The 21,516-nt window shown below is 42.2% G+C and overlaps 1 protein-coding gene across 2 annotated transcripts in view; it reads right to left on the minus strand.

Moving 5' to 3' along the window:
• tmem94 (transmembrane protein 94) overlaps positions 1–21,516 on the minus strand; it is a 105,129-nt gene that overhangs the window by 49,292 nt on the left and 34,321 nt on the right. For both annotated transcript variants that reach the window (XM_078570786.1, XM_078570787.1), the window contains exons 7-14: positions 18,030–18,132; positions 14,640–14,726; positions 11,732–11,848; positions 10,462–10,518; positions 9,803–9,907; positions 7,694–7,867; positions 3,746–3,949; positions 2,526–2,841 (exon numbers count right to left, since the gene is read on the minus strand). In XM_078570786.1, the coding sequence (XP_078426912.1) occupies positions 2,526–2,841; positions 3,746–3,949; positions 7,694–7,867; positions 9,803–9,907; positions 10,462–10,518; positions 11,732–11,848; positions 14,640–14,726; positions 18,030–18,132 (1,163 nt within the window). The remainder of the gene's footprint in view (positions 1–2,525; positions 2,842–3,745; positions 3,950–7,693; positions 7,868–9,802; positions 9,908–10,461; positions 10,519–11,731; positions 11,849–14,639; positions 14,727–18,029; positions 18,133–21,516) is intronic.

Consider the following 21,516-nt stretch of genomic DNA (forward strand, 5'->3'; position numbering starts at 1 on the left):
TTGGTCTTCTTACCTAAGAAAGGATATACTTGCCATAGAAGGAGTGCAGCGAAGGTTCACCAGACTGATTCCTGGGATTGTAGCATGAAGAGAGATTGGGCCGACTAGGCCTGTATTCACTGGAGTTTAGAGGAATGAGGAGGGGTCTCATTGAAACCTGTAAAGTTCTGACAGGGCTGGACTGACTGGATGTAGGGATGATGTTTCCTCTGGCTGAGGGGGGTCTAGAACAAGGGGTCAGTTTCTCAGCATAGGGGATAGGCCAGTTAGGGCTGAGATGAGGAGAAATTTCATCACTCAGGGGTGAACCTATGGAATTCTCTACCACAGAAAGAAGGCTGTGGAGGCCAAGTCACTGAGTATACTTAAGGAGGAAATATATAGATTTCTACAGTTTAAAGGCATCAAGGGATATGGAGAGAGAGCAGGAGTATGGCGTTGAGATAGAGCGGTGTTCTTCATTGCAAGGCCCACGAGCCAGTGGCAGCTCCCACCGACTCTACGTTGGTAAGTTAACGGGGCCTGTAATCTCGTTGAGCATCACAAGATTCTTTTTAACGTCATTTCCCATGTGACTGATGCCACTCTGCAGCAGCCTCTTGCCGCTCCCTGACCTCCAAGTTGTGGCCTCTCCCCAACCTCAGAGTTGCGACCTACCCAATCTGAGTTGTATTCTCTTCCCTGTCCCCAACCCACTCTCGCGCCAAACCTCCTGCTCCCTGACTCACCCTCTCGTCACTTCCCTTTCTGGGACTTGCGTCCCCATTCAAGATCCAGGTCTGATCTGAAGCTAGAGCTTCGACGTTATGGAAGTAACGTAACGTAACCAGTGGTGCAGAAGTACCGAACTAGGGCTGCTACAATCCATGTCCTTTTAAAAATGACTGTCAAAGTTACTCTGCCTCGCTCACAGTGAGGCTTCAGGAGTGGGAAGCAGCAAGTGGGAGCATTTTAAAAAAAACATGGATTGCAGCAGCCCCAACTCAGTACTTCTGCATCATCAGCACTCACATTTCCACAATATTTGAGGTCTGGCTTTGGATCAGATCTGGATCTTGAATGGGAATGCAAGTCCAGGAGAGGGAAGCGGCAAGAGGCTGAGTCATGGAGTGGGAGTTCTGCAAGAGGGCGAGTCAGAGTGGGAAGAGGCCACAAATGGAAGGTTGGGGAGGGGGAGAGACCACAATGCTGAGAGATGGGGAGGAGGATCAGGGAGCAGGAGGTATTGTAAGTAGAAAGTTACCTTTTTCTTTTAGCATAAAGTAAGTTTGAAAATATAAATTTTATTTCATTTACCAATGTGGGAATTTAGCTCTTCCAGTTTTTAAAATAAGTTTTGCATTATTCAGTTTTTAAAAAGTTTACTGGCATAGGTACATTTTTAATTCCTTATATTTTCCAGGTTATTGTTTTATAAATGCTATATTTTTAAAAATTGTGGTGTGTTTATTTTTTTTTAAGTATAATATGTGATTTTCTTTTAGTCACACTCTGTAACATTACATCATGAAGGAGTAGTAAGCAATGATAACTTAGTCGTCGATGTGGCTCCCACATTGCATGTTTTTTGCTAAGGTGGCCTTGCTTGAAAAATAGTGAAGATCACTGAGATAGAGGATCAGCCATGATCATATTGAACGGAGCATCAGGCTCGAAGGGCCAAATGACCTAGTCCTGCTCTTATTTTCTATGCTTTTATGTAAACATTAAGTTGATGGCTCATGACATCATTTGAATCCCTCCAATGGCTGTAAACCACTTTAGAAAGCCCTAGGGTTGTGGAAGTTCTTTCTTTCAGAGACATGGTAGGTTTCTGACCATCCCTAGTTACTGTACCTATATTTTCTGTGTAATCTGTAACAAGATAATTTGTAAGCCATAGAGTGATATCCACACCATAAGATGGAGCTGCAGCAGCAAAATTGAATTTTTTTCTAGTTTATATGTTAGTCTAAGTAATTTTTTGGGGAGCTGTTTATATATCGTGGTACATTAATAAACACTATTATAGCTAGGTATTCACTTGCTGTGGGCCTGGATTTCAAAGGCTTTTCAGATGATCCTTCTGTGTGAATAAGTCCACATGTAATGCTAATGGGTTCTATTCAGCCTTCTCCGATAAACAGAGGGTCATTTCTGAGCCAACTACTTCTACCCACCTTTCCAATGGAGTTTTTTTTTTGTATAAGTTGCTTATCACTGTACCTGTCAAATATATGGCAGCCATATATTTGACATGTATATGAGCCCAAATTGTTGGACCCAACTGGAGCTTCCAATTATATCATCAATTCAACTAGCTCTCCGCATGAAAAGAAACCTTTCGCTTCTGATTCAATGCAATTGACATTTCCTTCAAAGCATCCAACAGCACAGCTTCCCAAGCAGAATCTGATATTGATTAGGACAATTAAGATCTGAAAATCCATACTGAGTTCTTGGTTCGGTACAGATGTTACCTCTTAAAATTAATGTAGCATATAAGCACCACAAGGCATCTTAGAAATATTAGAATAGCCACATACCAATGAGCCTGGCTAATTCACAGAGCCCCCATGGAATGTGAATGGGCATCGCTGAGCCTGGCGTTTCCTGCAGGGCAATATTGGACAGGTGATCGGAGAAGCGGCACATCTGTTCAGTAACTGTGGAGTAGCACAGGTTGAGGAGGATATTGAGACCCAGTGGTTTCAGTGAGGAGATGTGAAATTGCCAGTTTGAGTCATCAAATTGGATACTGGCTGGGTTCTGCTGATCCTGCGACAGGCTCAGCATTTCCAGGTGGTAATCGCAGATGTAATCTTCTGCTTCCAGGCCCAGGTCTTCACCAATACCACTCACCTGTAAATAGTGCAGAAACAAATTAATTTGGCCCTTTCAACATGTGCTTTCGGGGTAAGGTTTGTTGTATGATTCTTCCACACAATATTGAGAGGCCTTAAATTGACTGTGAAGGGATATTAGTGGGGACAGATGTAATCCAAAGTGGAAGACAGCAATCCACAGAATACAAACCTGCCTCTGGCCAGTTTCCTTTGAGAGGCTTAAAAATGTTGCCCAATATTCAATTTACCATTACTAAAACTCAGAATACTCCGTTAGCCAGGAATATTAACAATACTGTATAATGTCAATAATGTGACCAAGCTTCCTTCATCTAAGGAGGAAAAAAAGACAGTTTGGTCTTCAAGTCATTTTCTCACTTATACATTATTATAATTCACAATCATAAAAATGGTGGTGGGATAGGGCAGCAAATGAACTGCAGTCTGTTTACGATGAATATTAGCTATTGTGAAACAATACCCAGAGATCACACTCCCCATCGCACAATGAGCTCTGCTCCTTCCTGTCCAGTCAACCCTTCCTCACAGTATACACGAACCTTGGCTTTCCTCATAATACATCTGGGGTCTTCCAGTCCCTCCCTGGTAACATAACACACCCTCACAATTCAACTCAGGTCCACATGTCCTTCCCTATCAAGACTGCTGGGGTCCACCCAATCCTCTCTCACTACATCCAATAATCTTTCCCTATTTGCCAACATACATGCGGATATGCCCGCTTCCCCCAGGGGTCAACTCGCCACGCCCTCAATAAACATTGGGCCCCACTCACGACCCACCCATCCACCAATCTTCAAAATACATCCAGCACCTGTTTTCCATCAAACCCCCGCTCCCCAAGCCAATATGCCTGAGGCCCATTACTTACACACAACAGTTGCTGATCCTGTGGTTACCTGCGTCAGATCATCCTCCCCTCCTTCTGTGTCTTTGCTGAAGCTGACATTGGAACCTGACAGGTGCTTGCACCGTCGATTTTCACTGCGTTTCCTCGACCTTGGAGTGCTTTCAGTCTTCTCGTCTTTGTCCTGTCCTATTTCATTGGTGATGTGTATAAATTCCATGCCAGTGGTAGGCAACAGAGCATCAGCCTCCCTGGGCTAGGCATTAATGAAATATGGGTCAGAAAGTCGCAACATTCCTTTAAAGCAGTATCAGAGGTACAACACAGGAGGTTATGCAACCAATTGCGCATGTGCCAGGTCTTTACTAGAGCTATCCAATTAGTCCCACTCTCCCTGCCCTTTCCCAGTATCCCTGTATTTTTTTTTAATCTTCAAGTACCTATTCAATTCCCTTTAAAAGTTACTATTGAATCTGCTTCTGCCACCTGTTCAGGCAGTGCATTTTAAATCATAACTTGCTCCATAAAAATAATTCTCATCATCTGTTTGTATTGCCAGCTAACTTAAATCCATGCCCTCTGATAATGACCCTCCTGCCAGTGGAAACAGTTTCTCCCTACTTACTCCATCAAAACTGCTCAGTAGTCCCATGGTGTTCAGGCTGGCAGCATTATAATGCAAAACTTAATTGTGTAAGGCACAGCATTTTTAAATTCTGCACACTTTTCATGAAAATTATACCTACCCTGTGGTGACGAACACAGATTTGCACATCTCTGCGACATAATTTGTGCATTTGGACCCATCCCGCTGTACCATACAGATCCGAGATTTGAGCTGTAGTCTGTATGGAGCCAGAGCAGCAGTGTGTTTGTGTATTTTGGTGGGGGTGGGGAAGGAACAGTCACAGGCCATCTTGGAAGGTGCCATGTGTGGATATCAGATGAAGGCAGGATCTGGCTTGGATGTCATGTACCATGTGATGAAATGACCTACCAACAATTACATGTGACAAATGGCCAACTGGGCAAGATATTGGAGGGTAACCATTGCCAATGAAACTGTACTCCAACAAGAGTCAATTCTGTTTGGACAGAAAGGGGCTTAAACATAAAGACCAAAAAAATTGACTATGTCACACTGTACAGGAATCAAATATGGTGTGACACAACACATCTCTATCTCAAGGCACTGTATAGCGCACTAAGCTATCAATTTAACTGTGCTTGGACTTAAGGAGGTTTTCAGTTGGAATTTTCAACATCAAAACAAATTATGATTCAGAATTTCAAAGTCAGTGTGTCATGCAACTAAACAAGACACCCTGCAGGTCAAACATTTTGTTCCGCTGTGTGCATTAAGATCTATTCCATTGAGAAAGAAAGGCTCTACAAGAAGAGTGGACCATTCGTGGTTAACTAAGATAGATAAGGATGGTATCAAATTGAATGAAAAGGCATAAAAAACATTGAAGATTGGGAAATTTTAGAACCCAGTAAACAATGACTAAAAAACAGAGGGTGAAAATAGATTGAGAGTAAGCACAAAATACAAAAACAGAGTCAGAGCTCCTACAAATACTATATATGTAAAGGAAGCCTGCAACTAAAGTAAACGTTGGTCCCTAGAAGGTGAGATGGGGAATTAATAATGGGAACAAGGAAGTGGCAGAGACTTTGAACAAATGGTTTGTATCATTCCTCACAGTAGAAGATATTAAAAGCATGCCAATAATAGTAGAAAATCAGGGACAAAATGGAGAGGAGGGGGGGTTGTTTAAACAATCACTCAAGAAAAAGTAATAGGAAAATTAATGGGACTAAAAGCTGACCAGCCCGACAGACCTGATGGCCTGCATCCTAGGTCTAAAAAAATGGCTGCAGAGATAGTGGATGTAATTTTCCAAAATTTCCTAGATTCTGGAAAGTCCCACCAGATAAGAAAACCACAAATGTAATGCCCCAATTCAAGAAAGGAGAGAGGCAGAACGCATGAAATCATAGATGTTAGTTGAACATGTTATTGGGAAAATGCTGGAATCCATTTAGGAAGCAGTAGCAAGACATTTAGAGAAATCATAATACAATCAAGCAAAGTGAACTTGGTTTATGAAAGGGAAATTATGTTTGACAAATATATTGAGAGTTCTTCGAGGAAGAAATGAGCAGGGTGGAGGTAAGGTAACCAATAGGTGTAGCTAATCATGTTAGGGTAATATATTAGCTTGGATAGAGAATTGGCTAACTAACAGAAAACAGTTAGGATAAATGGGTCATCTTCCGGTTGGCAAACTCTAACAAATGGGATGCCACATGGATCAGTGCTGAAGCCTCAGCTATTTACAGCCATCGATGAAGGGACAGAGTGCATTGTAACCAATATAAAGACAGATGTGAGAACAAGTTGTGAGGAGGACACCAAGAGTCTGCAAAGGAATACAGGCAGCTTAAGTGAATGGGCAAAGAATTGGCAGATGTGTATTGTGTGAGAAAATGAGATTATCCACGATGGTAGAAAGAATAAAAATACATATATTTTTTAAATAGAGAGACTACAGAATGCAGCAGTACAGAGGGATCTGGGTCTCCTTTAAAATGTTGGCATACAGGTACAGCAAGTAATCAAAGGCAAATGGAATGCTGGCCTTTATTGAAAGGGGAGTGGAGGATAAAAGTCAGAAAATCTTGCTACAACTGTACAGGGTGTTTCTGAGACTGCAGTTTTGGTTTCCTTATTTGAGGGATAAACTTGCATTGGAGGCAATTCAAAGAAGGTTCCCTAGGTTACTTCCTGGGGTGAATGGGCTATCTTATGAGAAGATGTTGAGCAGGTTGGGTCTATACTCATTGGAGGTTAGAAGAATGAGAGGTGATCTTATTGAAACATATACGATTTTGAGGGGCCTTGACTAAGTACATGCTGAGAAGATTTTCCCTCCTGAGGGGAGCTAGAACTAGGGTCAGTTTCAAAATAAGGGTCATCCATTTAATACGGAGATGAGGAGGATTTTCTTCTCTGACAGTCATGAATCTTTGGAATTCTTTACCTCAGAGCTGTGGAGGTTGGGTTATTGAATGTATTCAAGGCTGAGATAGACAGATTATTGAACTGTAGGGGAGTCAAGGGTTTATGGGGAACAGGAAGAAAAGTAGAATTGAGGCCAAGATCAGGTCAGCCATGATCTCACTGAATGACACGAGCAGGCTCTTATTTATGTTCTCACATTTGAATTTACAGAAGTACAACTTAAAAATGAAAGAGTATTGAGTGAAGTGGATAATTTATTTCACTGAAGTGAATCTCAAGCACCCCAGAGCATAAAATCCTTTCACTAACCCTTGTCCCCATCCCCCCCAACCACCAATAGCTTCTCATTGGAAAAGGTAAATTTGAACAGTGCAAGTGATGGGTCATGTTTTGGCTGTCTCATTATATCGAGTCTGTATTTTTTCATTTTTTATAGAATTTATTTGAGGATATAGTAAATAATTACAGATGGTGATCCATAGATAACTTAGCATTTCAAGGAAATTGACATCAGCCTGCCTGAATGCTAATTTGTTCCAACATTATGTAAAATTAAACAATTTACAGCACAGGCCATTCAGCCCAAACCAGTCTAGGCTGGCCTGTGTGTCCCACATGAGCCAGCTCCAATCTACTTCATCTAACTTTATCAGCATATCTTTCTATTCCTTTCTCTCTCGTTTATCTGGCTTTCCTTTAAATGGATTGATGCTATTTAGCTCAACTGCCCCATGTGGTAATTAATTCCACATTCTAACCTCTCATTGGCTAAAGCAGTTTCTGCTCAATTCCTTATTGGATTCATTAGTGACCACCTCACACATGAACTCTGGTTACGAAGTTCCATTCTTTGGGCACTGAGATAATTCTGCATCAAACGTGGAATTGATGGTTTGAATGACAGCCCTGAAATAGAGACTTTGTCTACAGCAGATCTTAACAAGTGAATAACAGGACGAATTTGACCCTCACCTCATCCTTCTCTTCTTCCATCTCTGGGTGACAAAAGGATCTCATGGACAAGTCATCTTTCAGGTCCTCTAGGCTGTCATTGGGTGGTTCCACACGTCCACTGAAGAACAGAACAGTTTCTGGACTGGGATTGGGCCAGGACAGTATTCCTTGCTTGTCAACACAGCAAAGCACCTAAACATTCAGAATGACAAGATTATTCATTCATGCTAATATATGCTCAATGATACAAATTGTCTTACAGTCAATTCTGAGCAGTCCGAGGCAGTAGTGCCTTGATGGGCCAGCATGCCAGATCATGAACTTCAGCCTTTGAAGAGAGAAGGCTAGGGGGTAATTTGGGGGTTTTTAGGATTTTGAAGGGAATTGAAAGTTAAATAGAAACATTTTCCTACTGGTGGAGCGAATTTAGTAGAAGGGGACATAACCTTAAAATCAGAGCTAGGCCAATCAGAAGCTGGGAAACGCCACTTTGCACGAAGGGTGGTCGAACTGTGGAACTCTTTCCCACAGACAGCAGTAGGTGCTAGGCCAATTAATAATTTCAAATGTGAGATTGGTAGGATTTTTGCTAGGCAAGGGTATTAAGGGATATGGAGCTAGGATACAGATTAGCCATAGTTTTAATGAATGGCAGAACAAGGTCATGGGGGTAAATGGCCTCCTCTTGTTTGTATGTTCCTGTGGGTTCCAGCACAGTGAGTTTATGATTTCAGCTATGAGTAGCATATACGTCACTTACTCCCACACATCTGCTGAAAATCCATTATATAACAAATGGCATGTGTTGCCTGCCCACTCCCTCCAGGAGCACATGAAAAGATTCTAGATAACATAAATATAGCACAAGCAACAGCAACTAAAAATAAACCCTTTAATCCCTGCTTGACTCATGAGGGCCAGAGTTAGTGAATGTTCTTGTGTCATCTGCCGTCTCTCTGATAAAGAAACACAATTTTGTTCTTAAAAATACACAAAACTTAGCAATAAATGATTACATGAGATCACTCAGGTTAATGACCAAAGTGTATTGACCTCATTTTTGTGAAGATGAGATCAGTTCATCAAAACTGAATGAGAACTATCCCTAGCTGGCAACATCGCAACAGTCAAGAGGTTAAACAGATTGCAGGAACTACCCACTTAGCGTTAACCTTCGCTTAATAATACCATTAAAAAACACTCAAAAGCAAAATCAACCAAAACGCAACTGAAGAATGTTGTAAATCTGGTAAGAGTTTAACTTGTTTGTTCCTGTTGCTCTGATTCCTGCACCATGGGTACTGAATAATTTCCAAGAATGGTTTGTCCCAGGGGTATATGAAAGGACAGAACCTAATAGAAGTACAAGAAGCATCAACAGCTCAACAGATTATCTTTTGGCTGCAGTGGTATCTGCTGCAACTGGTGCTAATTGGTGATGGAAAAAGAGAACATTATAAATTGGACCTTTCCACACTTGGGACAGAACAGTTCCTAGGTAAAGCTCAGCCAGTGCTGTAGCCCCAGATCAACACCTAGGAATGAAATAATGAACAGAAAATGATGGAAATGCTCAGCAAGCCAGGCAGCATCCTTGGAGAGAGAAACAGATTTGGTTTTTTTTGTCAGAATGGGAAAAAGTTAGTCATTCAATGGGTGCTTAATGTTTTTAAAACATCTGTAACATTTTTCATATGGGTCACTGGACCTGAAAGGTCAACTTTCTCCACAAATATTGTCTCACCTTACAGTTTCCAGCATTTTCGATTTATATTTCAGATTTCCAACATCCACAGTATTTGTATTTGCATGAGGGATAAAATTATGTTCAATTCCAGATTATGCAGTGCCGGCACTTTGCCTGGTGCCAGTTAAATGCCTGCTCTTACAAAATGTTGGTATTTGCAGGGCACTCTTTCAATGATCTCAAGAATCGAAAGGTAACTTTCCTTGTGAATTTCTCAGTAGTGATATTATGGCAAGCACTACCATTAAGCCAATAGGCAAAACTGAATTTCCACAGATTAGAAGAAGTTTGCGTACTTCACACATTTGGTTAGAGAAGGCTCATAATAATTAGCTGTTACCAAGGGCATGAATTAAAACAATGGATGGCCAAATACTCACTGTAACAGAGCCCAGGTTCTGAAGCAGACTGGAAGTGTAGCACAGGGTAAGAGACCTTCCTCGCAGTAGTGACAGAAAGTGACTCCAGATGCAGAACATCATTTCCTGTCAGGGGAAAATAGGATTTATCCAATTACAAAATCATTATGCAGAACAGAGAGGTAGGAGCAGGGTCATAGACAACAGATTTTACATTTTATTTTAAACAATAAAAATGGCTCATTTTAAGCTGTGTTCCATCCCAGACAGCTGTTTGCCTGTAGCCTGCCTGAAAGTGCACAAATAACAGCTCCAAGGTTAAAATACATCTAACATTTGTATCTCTCCAACAAGTTCATTATATTAAAAGTAACTGGAATACAGTCAAGGAAACTCATTGCAGAAAAGTCTCTCAGTCTAGTGTTTGTCATAATTAATACCAAAAATAAAAACAAAATCACCATTAGCGCGCATTGACAGGTAACAGCAGGTAACAGTTATCTCCGCTCACACTTCTTACACTCCAACTCCCCTCAGAAAACATGCTTTGCTTGACAGCTGGCCATTCATTAGGATAAAAGAATGAGTGAATAAAAATATAATTGAGTCAGGTGAACACAGGTTACAGAAAGCATACGAAAGGATAGAAGATCCTCAAAGAAGCAACTCAAAGTCCATACCTTCGAAGAAACCACTTCAGTGTAGCTGCTGAGTGTGTCCTCGGAGAATTTTGCCAACTGGAAGTAGAGAACAGCCAATTACATACAATTCCAATTACAGCTAATGAATCTACAACTTTAAAACAAAGTATCAAAGGTTTATTTAGTCTAGAGTATGGAGTCAGACCTGTAACTCCCTTAATATTCCACTGAATCCGTCAGCCCTAATCCCAAATACAGCACAATAGGGGTCTTCTTGGATGTAGAGACTGGTATGAAAAAGGCCAGCTTATCCATAGGGAGCATTGGATACCCTTTCACTTGCTAGCCGATAGTATTAGATCCATTGGGAATATTAGATCCATTGGGAAAATTATCTCCAGACGCAACATTAATTCCTGAACTTTGTAATACTGCATAACCAACCAACTCCTCGGAACTTTTCTTCCCTTCCCAATAGCCTCTTCTAGATGCAATTCGATACTGTGCATCATTCTGACCTCCATCACTAACGACTGGACAAAACAACCTAAAGGTTGACTGAGAAGGTGATAAACCCATCCTCCTACAGCTCCGCCCGGGTACCAAAGTCAAGAAACACAATGGCTTCATCAACTATATATAAGAATATACACCAAGTTATAAATGGGCATCTAAATATGTTACTGCTTCAAAGTTTCTGTATCACTGCAGTCTTAACCATTCAATAGTTTTACAAATATTTGCAAATAATAACATCCCATTTCCCTATCACCTCTGAGTTTGCTGACCTACATTAGCTTCCTGGTCAAGCAACGTCTTGATTTTAAATTTCCTATCTTTGTTTTCAAATCACTCTACGGCCTGGTCCCCCCCAATCTCTAAGTCTCGTGACGCCTCAAATTCTGGCCTCTTGCGCATTCCCGATTTTAATTGCTCCACCATTGGTGGCCGTGCCTTCAGTTGCCCAGGTCCTTAGCTCTGAAATATCCTTTCTATAGCCCTCTGCCTTCCTATCTCGCTTTCTTCTTTTAAGGTACTCCAGAAAACCTATCTCTGACTGAGCTTTTGGTTATTTGATCTATTATCTCCTTGTGTGGCTCGGTGTCATACTTTGTTTTGTAATACCTATGAAGCACCTTGGGATGTTTCATTATGTTAAAGGCGCTATATCATTTTTGTTGTTTGTATCTTGAGAAGTCAATAAGAAAATTTATTTAAAACAAACATCAGCTGAGTATCACACTCCTTTTCATCCATCTAATTCGTTGCAGCCCCACATTTCTTAATTCTAGACAGGAAAAATACTTACCAGGCCAACTGGAGGAGCCTTGCTGAACTGTGCTAGGACTCTAGCCTCTCCATAGGCTGTGACGAGCACCCACACCACAGGGAAGAGCAAGGGAAGGATAGGCAGAACACCATTCACCTAAACACAAAAAGTGATCTGTACTATGTAATCAACTATAAAACATAATTCAGATCACAGAGCCACAACACAAGCAAATTATTAGGATTAAAATCAACAAGTTGACATTACTTCAGAATAAGAATTAAGTGCAATTTTGACCCAGGCTGTACATCCTTTTTCTATCCAAAAGCCTAGAGGACAGATAACCCAGTGACAGAACAGTTAATCATGTTGCAAAACTTAAAGAATTATGCACAATATAAGCAGAAAGGTTCCCCTATGTTGCTTTTGCTCTGGTTGTGGCCAGGGATGGGGAAGGGGTGTGCGCAGGGAATGGGCCAGTGCTAATGCAAGTTAACAAGAATCTGCAACCTTACTCGCAAGTTCATCGCAACAATTTTCTAGCAAGACCTGTGGTGGGACTGACGGCAACATATATCATTGGAGCCCTTTGGGAATTCAACACTGTGCTACACTGTACAGCATACTTAAGGCTATCATATTAGTGCCCAAAGACATGCACTGTGATTATTAACTTCCATAGTATAAATAAAGGCTAACATGCATTTCATATTTCCAGCTGGGACACCTTGCTCGAAGGTACTGCAGGTTGGGATGTGGACGAATCCGTTGCACCAAAGGTAACTGGCTCAGGCCTGCTCTGAAAATAAGGGTGGGAAGAGCAGCCCAGTTAATTGTCATCAAGAGAACAGTAGATATATGGGCCCAAAATGCCAGCAAATCTTACTACTGCCTACCTTTTGGGCTCTCTGACTTGCTTTCAGGCCCTGACCCTGGTGCAAAGCCCAGCATCAGCTGGACACCCTTCAGCTGCAGTGTGAAGAGATTTTGAGCTGGGAGGCTGGGGACCACCTTTGCCCTCGCACCACCAGTCCCAAACCCTTCTTTTTCCTCACCTTTGCACTCAGGGAATAGACACATCCTCTGGGGCAAGTCAGCCCCAAAACATGCTTCAATAAACACCCCAATATTATAAGCACCTCATTTGTACCACACAAAAGTGTACTTTTAATAATCAATCATGAAATTGTTTAGTTAGTTTCAAATTTTTCAAAGGGGGACAAAAAAGAAGCCTGCAGATTAAAATCCTTGCAAATTGGGCACTGACCGATTTGTTACCATGTCAAGGCTGACGGTAACCAAGAATTAGCTTTATCTAACAATTCAAGTGACTGGACATTATAATTTTAAGGATTGTACTCACTAGCCACTACGGCAGAAACTTATGTTCCCCTGGGGGTGGGGGGCAGGGAGCAGTGCGGACATATAAAATTGGGCGTAATCTCACGGATGCCATTCTCGGTCCCTACCCATCCGACCTTGTGCAATTTGACACACAGCAAGGGAGGTGCCCACTCATGGGCCATTGAGGCCCTTCAGTTTTTTAAAAATTCTTTCACGGGATGTGAGCATCGGTGGCCAGGCCAGCATTTATTGCCCATTCCTAATTGCCCTCGGGAAGGTAGTGGTGAGCCGCCTTCTGAACAACTGCAGTCCATGTGGTGTAGGTACAATCACAGCGCTGTTAGGGAGTTCCAGGATTTTGACCTAGCGGCAATGAAGGAATGGCGATATCGTTCCAAGCCAGGGTGGTGTGTGGCTTGGATAGGAACTTGCAGGTGGTGGTTTTCCATGTGTCTGCTGCCCTTGTCCTTTGAGGGGTAAGGGGTCATGGGTTTGGAGGGTGCTTTTGAAGGAAGTCAAAAAGGCCAATTAATGACCATTTATGGGCTTCTTCCCTGCCAACCCACACCTTTTCCCTGCAGCCGGTGGAGGCCGGCACCAAGTGGGAAGCCTGGCACTGCCTTCTTGGCCTCCCAGGCTCATCGGAGGGGCTCCAAAAGTCCTCCCCACTTCCTGGTTTCTCTCGCTATCTGGCTTGTCCACACTGCTGGCACCCCCAACCCCACGCACGGGTTTGCCAGCCTGGTCCCAGTGTTGCCTGCCCACCCCACCCCACCCCCCCGCTCGCCACAGTGTCCAGCTCCAGCAAATATCTCAGCTGGGGACTGGATGCCGTTCCAGGAGTGGCCACAGCTCCCAGTGGCACTGCTGCGAACAGAGGAAGCCAGACTTCCTCCTCAGATGGGTCAAAAAGTCCAGCTCAGGCAAATTAACAGTCCACCAACCATTAAATTGCTGGCGGGCAAGCTGTCAGAGGGGTGGTGGGTTTGCCCCCAACATTTACACTGGGGTGGAGGGGCTGGGGGGGCAGGGATCCTGGCGCAATGTAAAATTCCACCCGATATCTTTGTTCACCTCCCAAGGACACACATACACAGGCATGGACACACAAGGAAATATATCAGGGAAGAATAGTAAACACTGATTTTGCACTTACATAAAATTTTATGTAGTCTCCCAGAAACACCTCAAAAACACTTCACTTACAATTATTTACTTTGAAAAGCAATGTCTTATTATGCAGACAAACACGACCATTGTGCCATTCTGCATACTAACAGATCCCACATACAGCAAGGAAATAATGTGTTGGTTGAGATAGGAATGTTGACCAGGATATCTTGAGAAGTCTTTGCTTTCCTTTGAATAGTGACATGAACATCCTCAATGTTTCCCTGAGCTAGTGAAATAGGAATTGTAGGGCTCAGTTTAACATCTCTTCTGAAGACCAGCTCTGACAATGCAGTACCCCCATTTCAGTAATGATTGGGAAATCAGCTTATCAGGCTGTGCTGAAGTCCTGATGGGAGACATTAAATAATATTGTCCTGCAATGAGAAACTTGCACGATTGCTCTTCATTATAAAAAGGGCTACAGACTTGCCTGAAGCTGAAAGAAGGTGAACTGCCAACTGCCAATTCCAGGTGCTTTGAATGCAAACCGCACAGCGTTTGTAATCAGAAACGAAGCCTTAAAAAAAAAAGGAACAGGCAGACTGTCGATAATTTCCTTCATGGTTAATAGAAAACCACTCATCACGTCGTACAGCAGGAGATCCTCTGCCAGAATCACCTTACCTGATTACTGCGCAAACTGGCTAAAAGCAGTTACAGATACAGTACCCCAAATCTAGCCGCCCAAAAACCAGACATTTTTCTCTCCGTGGGCGCTGCTAAACATTTACGGCACTTATAGAGTTTACCGGTTTATATATTATCAACATTAAAGATGGCCACTGAGATTGCTCTGCACATGCGCAATGCTTCGTGCCCATGCACAAAGCGTTCGCTGACATCATTCCGATGCACCAGCAGAGACCTGATCCGTTTTTACTTGTAAAAGTCCGTCCATGTCAAACCTGTATCAAGACCAAGTTCAAAGATGGGAATACTTGCCTATAGTCAGGCACTGGGACAAGTGTTTAAAGAGTTTGGTGATGAACTGATCAAAATGGTTGCATTCTCGGACACATTAGCTTCTTATTTTAGGTTCACCAGAATGAAAATGTGAAATTTAAACGGGTGATCCGAAATCTGGGAAGATGCAAAATCAGGCATGGCCTCAATCCCCAAGTTGCCAGATTTGAGGTACTGTACCTATATTTTGAAGTACACTCATTTTTTTTGGTGATGTTTATTTAAAGCCATGTGCTAGAATTTAACTATTTCGTGACAACGTTTACTGACTAGGCAGCCAATTCTGGGTTGCACTGAAACTTTACCATTAGGTAAAGAGAAACCATACTGCACAATTTCCACAGTTGTATGTAAATGCAGCCTCCTCTAAAAGGGCACCAAGAAAGTCACTTTAAACCTGTCTGCATACTGACATCACTCCTAAATACATGGAATTTAAGGCATAGAAGAGGCCATTTGGCCTAAATGGTCTATGCTGGTGGTTATGCTCCACACAAGCTTCCTCTCACCCTACTTCATATAACTTTGTCAGCATATCCTTCTTTTCTTCCTTCCTCCCTTATTTAGCTTCCCCATAAATGCAACTATACTATTTGTCTCAATTACTCCATGTGGTAGCAAGTTACACATTCTAACCACCACACTCTGGGCAAAAAAGCTTCTCCCGAATTCCTTCTATGATTTATTAACTACATGTGTAGTTTTGGAATCCACCAGAAGTGCAAAAGTTATGAGTTCTTACTAAAGTCAGCTCTACTTGCCTTTCTGGGAGATTATTCTAAACATTTCAAGTAGTAGTTGCTGGCAATCCTTGAAATTATCACAAACATATTTTCATAGGGTTTTAGATTTGAACCAATTTTTAAAAGGCTATCAAAATTAGGCTATTGCACAAAATAGAACTCTATGAACTATATCCCATTGAGTAAGAATTCTGCTTTTATGAAACAACAAAAACAAATTTGTACTGATTCTTTGCTGACATCTGGACTGCCTTCTTTGGCTGGGACAGTTCAAACTGTGATGTCATGCCCAGAAGACATGAAGGAAAATATACGATGTCTCTATCATCCTGGCTACTCTATAAAATTATTATTTTTAAATGGACAAAGGCTTTTCACTGACTGAAACCTGACTAGCTACAGCTCACACAAATGGAATTTCTAGACTTCAGGAAACAGCAGGGATCCTATCATCTCCAAAGAAGTGCAAATGCCCCCTGTGACTGCAGAGATCGAATTCCAAGGAACTGTACAAAGACCCTTTACATTTCTAAGGCAGAGCTCTGGCCAATGGAGATGACATGTCTGCGAGGACAAAGGGGCCCTGAAACTAGTGAAATATATTAATGGATACAACATTAGCCATCTCAAGAATCCAGACCAGGAATACACACCCTTTGTCTACACCAAGGGAAAAAAAGTGGGAGTTATGTCACATGCCCCCTCCCTGCCCCTCACCCACAAAAGCTGGGAACCTTTAATATTGCCTTGTGGAGCTGAATCCAGGCAGTCTGCCATCTTCCATCAATATAGCAGCAGAAACAGAGCCCTCTCCAGGTTTAATATGCCTGGCCCTCATCTGCACTGCTTCCTACTGGAACGCCTGAACTTCTGTATCAGTGCCTATTGTGGAATTTCCCATTGTGGAAGTCAGCATTACTGGAAAAGTGGATCACCCCGCATCAGTTTCAGCCAACTAACCTCTCAATCAATACACCATTGGACTTTTGATTCTGGACTCTGAACTCACATGAAACAATAATTCTTATTTTGCCTATGGACTTTGCCTTGTACCACTTTCTTTCTTTCTCTCTCTTTTATTGTGAATGCATTTTGTGTGTGCGCAAAATAAACTAACCCTCTGATTTTATCCTATCTCGAGTTTGCTGTGGGGTCATTAATAGAGGATTGGATCACTCCAAAAACTGAGGGGTTAGGGAAAATATGCCACCACCTATAAAAGGGGAAATCAAAAATCAAAAACACCTGTTTACAGGGGGTGAGGGGCAAAATCAGGGCTGTTTTAAATTAAAACCCCTCCTGCCTGTAACAGTGGACAGTTCCACCACTGGAGCTCCGTCATCAGACAGAACACGACATGAAACAGGAAAATGTTACAAGGTTTTCTCAGTGGGAAACATCATGCTAGTGATGTTATAAAATCAAAGCAGCTCCAGCTTCAATCTCTGGGTTAGGCAGTCTCGTATAAGAGGCAGGAATTCTACACTTAAGCCTCTAGGTTTGGAAGGGGGAGTTAAAAAAAAAATCAACTGAGATTCCTGCTCTTGCTCATCTGCCAGAGGCCTCAGCTAGAAACCACATGGACAGGAACAGGCACAGCTCTGATGTTCTAAATGGTTGAACAGCCTGCTGAATCTAACTGGTCAGGCATATCTTAAAAAAAAAATTACTGTAGGATCTGATGCTCTTGAGAACTGTCCCCAGTACAATTCAAGGTCTATAGGAAAAGGGTGGAGAAAATTAGAAGGGCAATTTTTTAAAAAAAAAGTTTTCTGAGACCATCAAACTTGCCTCCTCAGATTCAAACTGCCCTTTTGGATATGCAGTGATCCGACGGGACTCGGGTTTAAGGAACATGGAATTGTAGCTTTTCGCCCCTCTGGAGGATAGGAAACTAAGTACAAAGGGAAAAAAATGTTCAGGGATGGGAACATAATGCAATTAAAGCAATATGCTGCTGCAGTTGCAACATTATTTAAATACACTATTGTATGTTGGGAGCTTTGTTTGCAAGGAACTGATGAACCAATTACTCCAGAGTTTATGTGGTATTTTACAATTCAAAATCATCTCAACAATTCTGGAATGTAAACATGGATATGAAAATGACTTACCAGAACAAAAGGAACTGTGTATTTCTCCATTGCTGACTGTACAGTGTAACGCTCATTGTCAAGTGCAGTGACAGGCCGAGATAGTGCTAGGTCCAGGCTCCGCCTGAGAAACAGAACAGGACAGGAATGACTTTTATACAGCAAGACAGATTTTAAAAAGGGGAAAACAAAAAGACAATGATTCCACAGAGTTTTTTTCTATCTCCAGGGCCAGTAAGTCATAGCAACAAGCAGAAATAGCCAAAGAGAGAAAATGCATCGAAGTGACATTGGGTGGAGATCAGTGTAGAGCATTAACCTGGTTTGCAAATCAGCCTGACTGATAGGGTCACAATCTCCTCTCCCTGGCAGGTGTAAAAGCATGAAACTCTTCACATAAGCACCACAGAATATATTAAAATACTACCTCTCCTTGACCTGTGTATTTAACTTGATTAATTACAGGAAACTACTCAATGGGGGCAGGAATGGGCAAATAAATGTTCTTAATCAAAGATGATTTTAACACAGAACCCTCAACTTCGTTGGTGGATGTAAGCTTTGCCTCTGTAGCTTTAAGTTTTTTAAATCAAAGAATCCCAGTCCCAGGGCTGAAAGAGAGATGATGTCTCAAATCAGGAAGCAATTGAGTTCCTGTAAGTGGTGTTAGCATCTTCTGCCTTAGCATCTGGGGGGCAGTGAGGGGGAAGAATAGAAAAACCATTCAGGATTCCTGCATCTCACTAACAGGTGAGCCCTGCAACTAAGAGAAAGGCTGTAGAAGCTGAGACAGAACAGGATAGAACTCAGCTGCAATGTTTCCTGTGGTTAAAGCAGCCTGTTAACGCTTACACTCATGGCTATGTAGGGAGAATGGTTACTTGAGCAGGTACAAGCAGGAGTGCCAACTCCGGGTGGATGTATTCCTGGAGGTTTTATCACAACACTTTCCACCACGAGCCACCTCATTATCACACTCCTGCCATGGGTCCATCTGCCAGGTACACTGTCTACCCATTTCTTTATTCTTTCATGGGATATCCCTAAATATCCTTGAACTGAGTGGCTTGCTAGGCCATTTCAGAGGGCAGTTAAGAGTCAACCGCATTGCTGTGGATCTGGAGTCATATGTAAGACCAGGTAAGTATGGCAAATTTCCTTCCCTAAAGGGCATTAATGAACCAGATGGGTTTTTACAACAATCAATGATAGTTTCATGGTCACCATTACTGAGACTAGCTTTCAATTCCTGATTTATTAATTGAATTTAAATTGCACCAGCTGCCGTGGTGGGATTTGAACCCATGTCCCCAGAGCATTAGCCTGGCCCTCTGCATTACTAAATCCAGTAACATTACCACTATGCAGCCATGCCAATTGGAAACGGAATGGATTCTTTGGCCCTGATATTTCTTGGGTGAGTAGTGAGGGGAAGAAGTAAGGAAAATCCAAAGACTCTGGGGAAACAGAGGATCTGGGTTAAATTCTAATTTCCTACTCCTGTTTCCTGCCTGGTTGGGCAGACCGATAGGCTGGCCACCTGCTGGACGGGAATACCAAGCGGCAGGAGGCTCCAGCCAACGATGGTCAATCAGGAGGAAGAAATTATGCCTTGGGTAGGGGTGCACAAGAAAGAGAGCCCTAGGCAATGGTGCTAGAGAGGTCAGGGCTCAGGGTGGGGGGGGGCAGGTCAACCGTCACAGCAGTAAGAGAGACCGCGATCAATAGAAGGGAGGCCAAAAGCTTCCCTGAGGAGCCATGGAGAACTCTGGCTCACTAGAGGTACTATAAAGAGCACAAACTAGCTAGGGACGGCAACTCCCATCTCCATTTCATTGTCAGGTTTCCTAAGCCCTGGAAGCTTGGCCAGCAGTTGTTAAATTTAATCAGGTTCCTAAATGCACTTGGGAGTTCCAATTAAAATATGATAATGAAATGTCCCATAATGGGTTACACACAAGTATTGCCATTCACTGCTGTAAAAAATAGCCACAGGTCTGACTGGCAGGGTAGGGATGTGTTTCTAGATTATACATTTTTAAACATCCCCCATTCATCATTGGGGGAGGGGAGGTGGGGTTCGGCTGTTTTAACAGGCTTTTATTTATTACCCAATTGGATTACTCTTGACTGTTGGAGATGAGTGCAAAAGTACCCTGCATCACTAACACTTTTTATAACAAATGGAAGTGTTCAAGGAAAATGGAAAAGACACGATTCCCTTTTATGTCTCCATGATTTTACTCTCTGCTCACAGCAGTGGCAAGGTTCAGCTTCAATTCCTGGTGACTCGAGGATAATCCTGGGGGTTGGTAACCCTAGGTACAAAAGGGCATGTTGGCGCCTAAGGAACTGCACACCTGCATCGGGAGACAAAGGGACAAAAAAAAATCTGGGTGGAAAAATGAATCAAAATTATGCAGTTACTATGGTTACTCTGATGCACATTTTGAAAGGTTTTTGTACAAAAAGTTCACACTTTGGGTGGCACAGTGATGGGCTTGAGGAGAGCAACAAGCAAGGCTTCAATACTTTATAATGGCTCTGCATGGAGTGTTTGTTTCTCCACTGGGAGTTGAAGTTTAGAATAAACTGACAGAAGGCTTATTTGGGGCAATAATACAATCCAGGGTGATGGTTATGGACATGAGAAGTAGGTCTAAAGACTCAAAAGCTTTTTGCCCCATTTTAGAAAAGTGCATTCAACAGTTACACGCCATTAGAAGTCCTTCCAGGGTATGAGTGAAGATGTTTATCTGCTTCCAGAGGTACACAGCATTACCTTTCTGAAAAGAATTAGAAGTAATCTGCCACTGACGGCACATGAAAAATCTATAACTAAATTCAGAGTGACTGAGCACAAAGAAATTTGAATCGATTAGAGAGGCAACATGGGTTTGTAAATTGTAGGTCATGTCCAACAAACCTAATTGAATTTATGAGAAGGAATTGAAGTAAACAGGGGTTGTTTAATAGTGCACTTCCTATGGGCTCCCGTAAGGCATGTGATAAAGCGCCACTTAGGAGACTGCTAGCTAAAATTTAAGTTTATGGAACTGAAGGCAAATTATTGACTTGGTTAGTAGATTGGTTAGGTGGCAGAAGACAATAGTGTCACAACGAATCACAGCCCCGAATTACTTACCGGCATATGGAACTTTTTAAAAGAAAGATTTGTGTTTTTTTTAAAACTGACATACAAGCAAAAACTGGCTGAGAATGTAAAAACCACTTTCTCGAAAATTCCTATGTGGATTATACTTGACCGATTAGTTCAGGGAGAACATGGAATGTCGCACCTAAAAAGGTGTCAAGGCCCATTTCAGACGGAGACACTTGAAAAGGAGAGGTGCAATGCAAAAGGCTGAACTTTAATCTCCTGTGGTTGCAGAGACAATAGAGACAGATTACCACATCTCAGCAGAAACCATTTCCTGTTGAGTTATATCTTAATGTGGAAGTGGTCTGAGTTGAAAGAAAGCGGATTCTGGGTGAAAGACATGTTTGT

This window comes from Cetorhinus maximus, chromosome 24 (assembly GCF_964194155.1).
Source record: "Cetorhinus maximus chromosome 24, sCetMax3.hap1.1, whole genome shotgun sequence".
Classification (NCBI taxonomy): domain Eukaryota; kingdom Metazoa; phylum Chordata; class Chondrichthyes; order Lamniformes; family Cetorhinidae; genus Cetorhinus; species Cetorhinus maximus.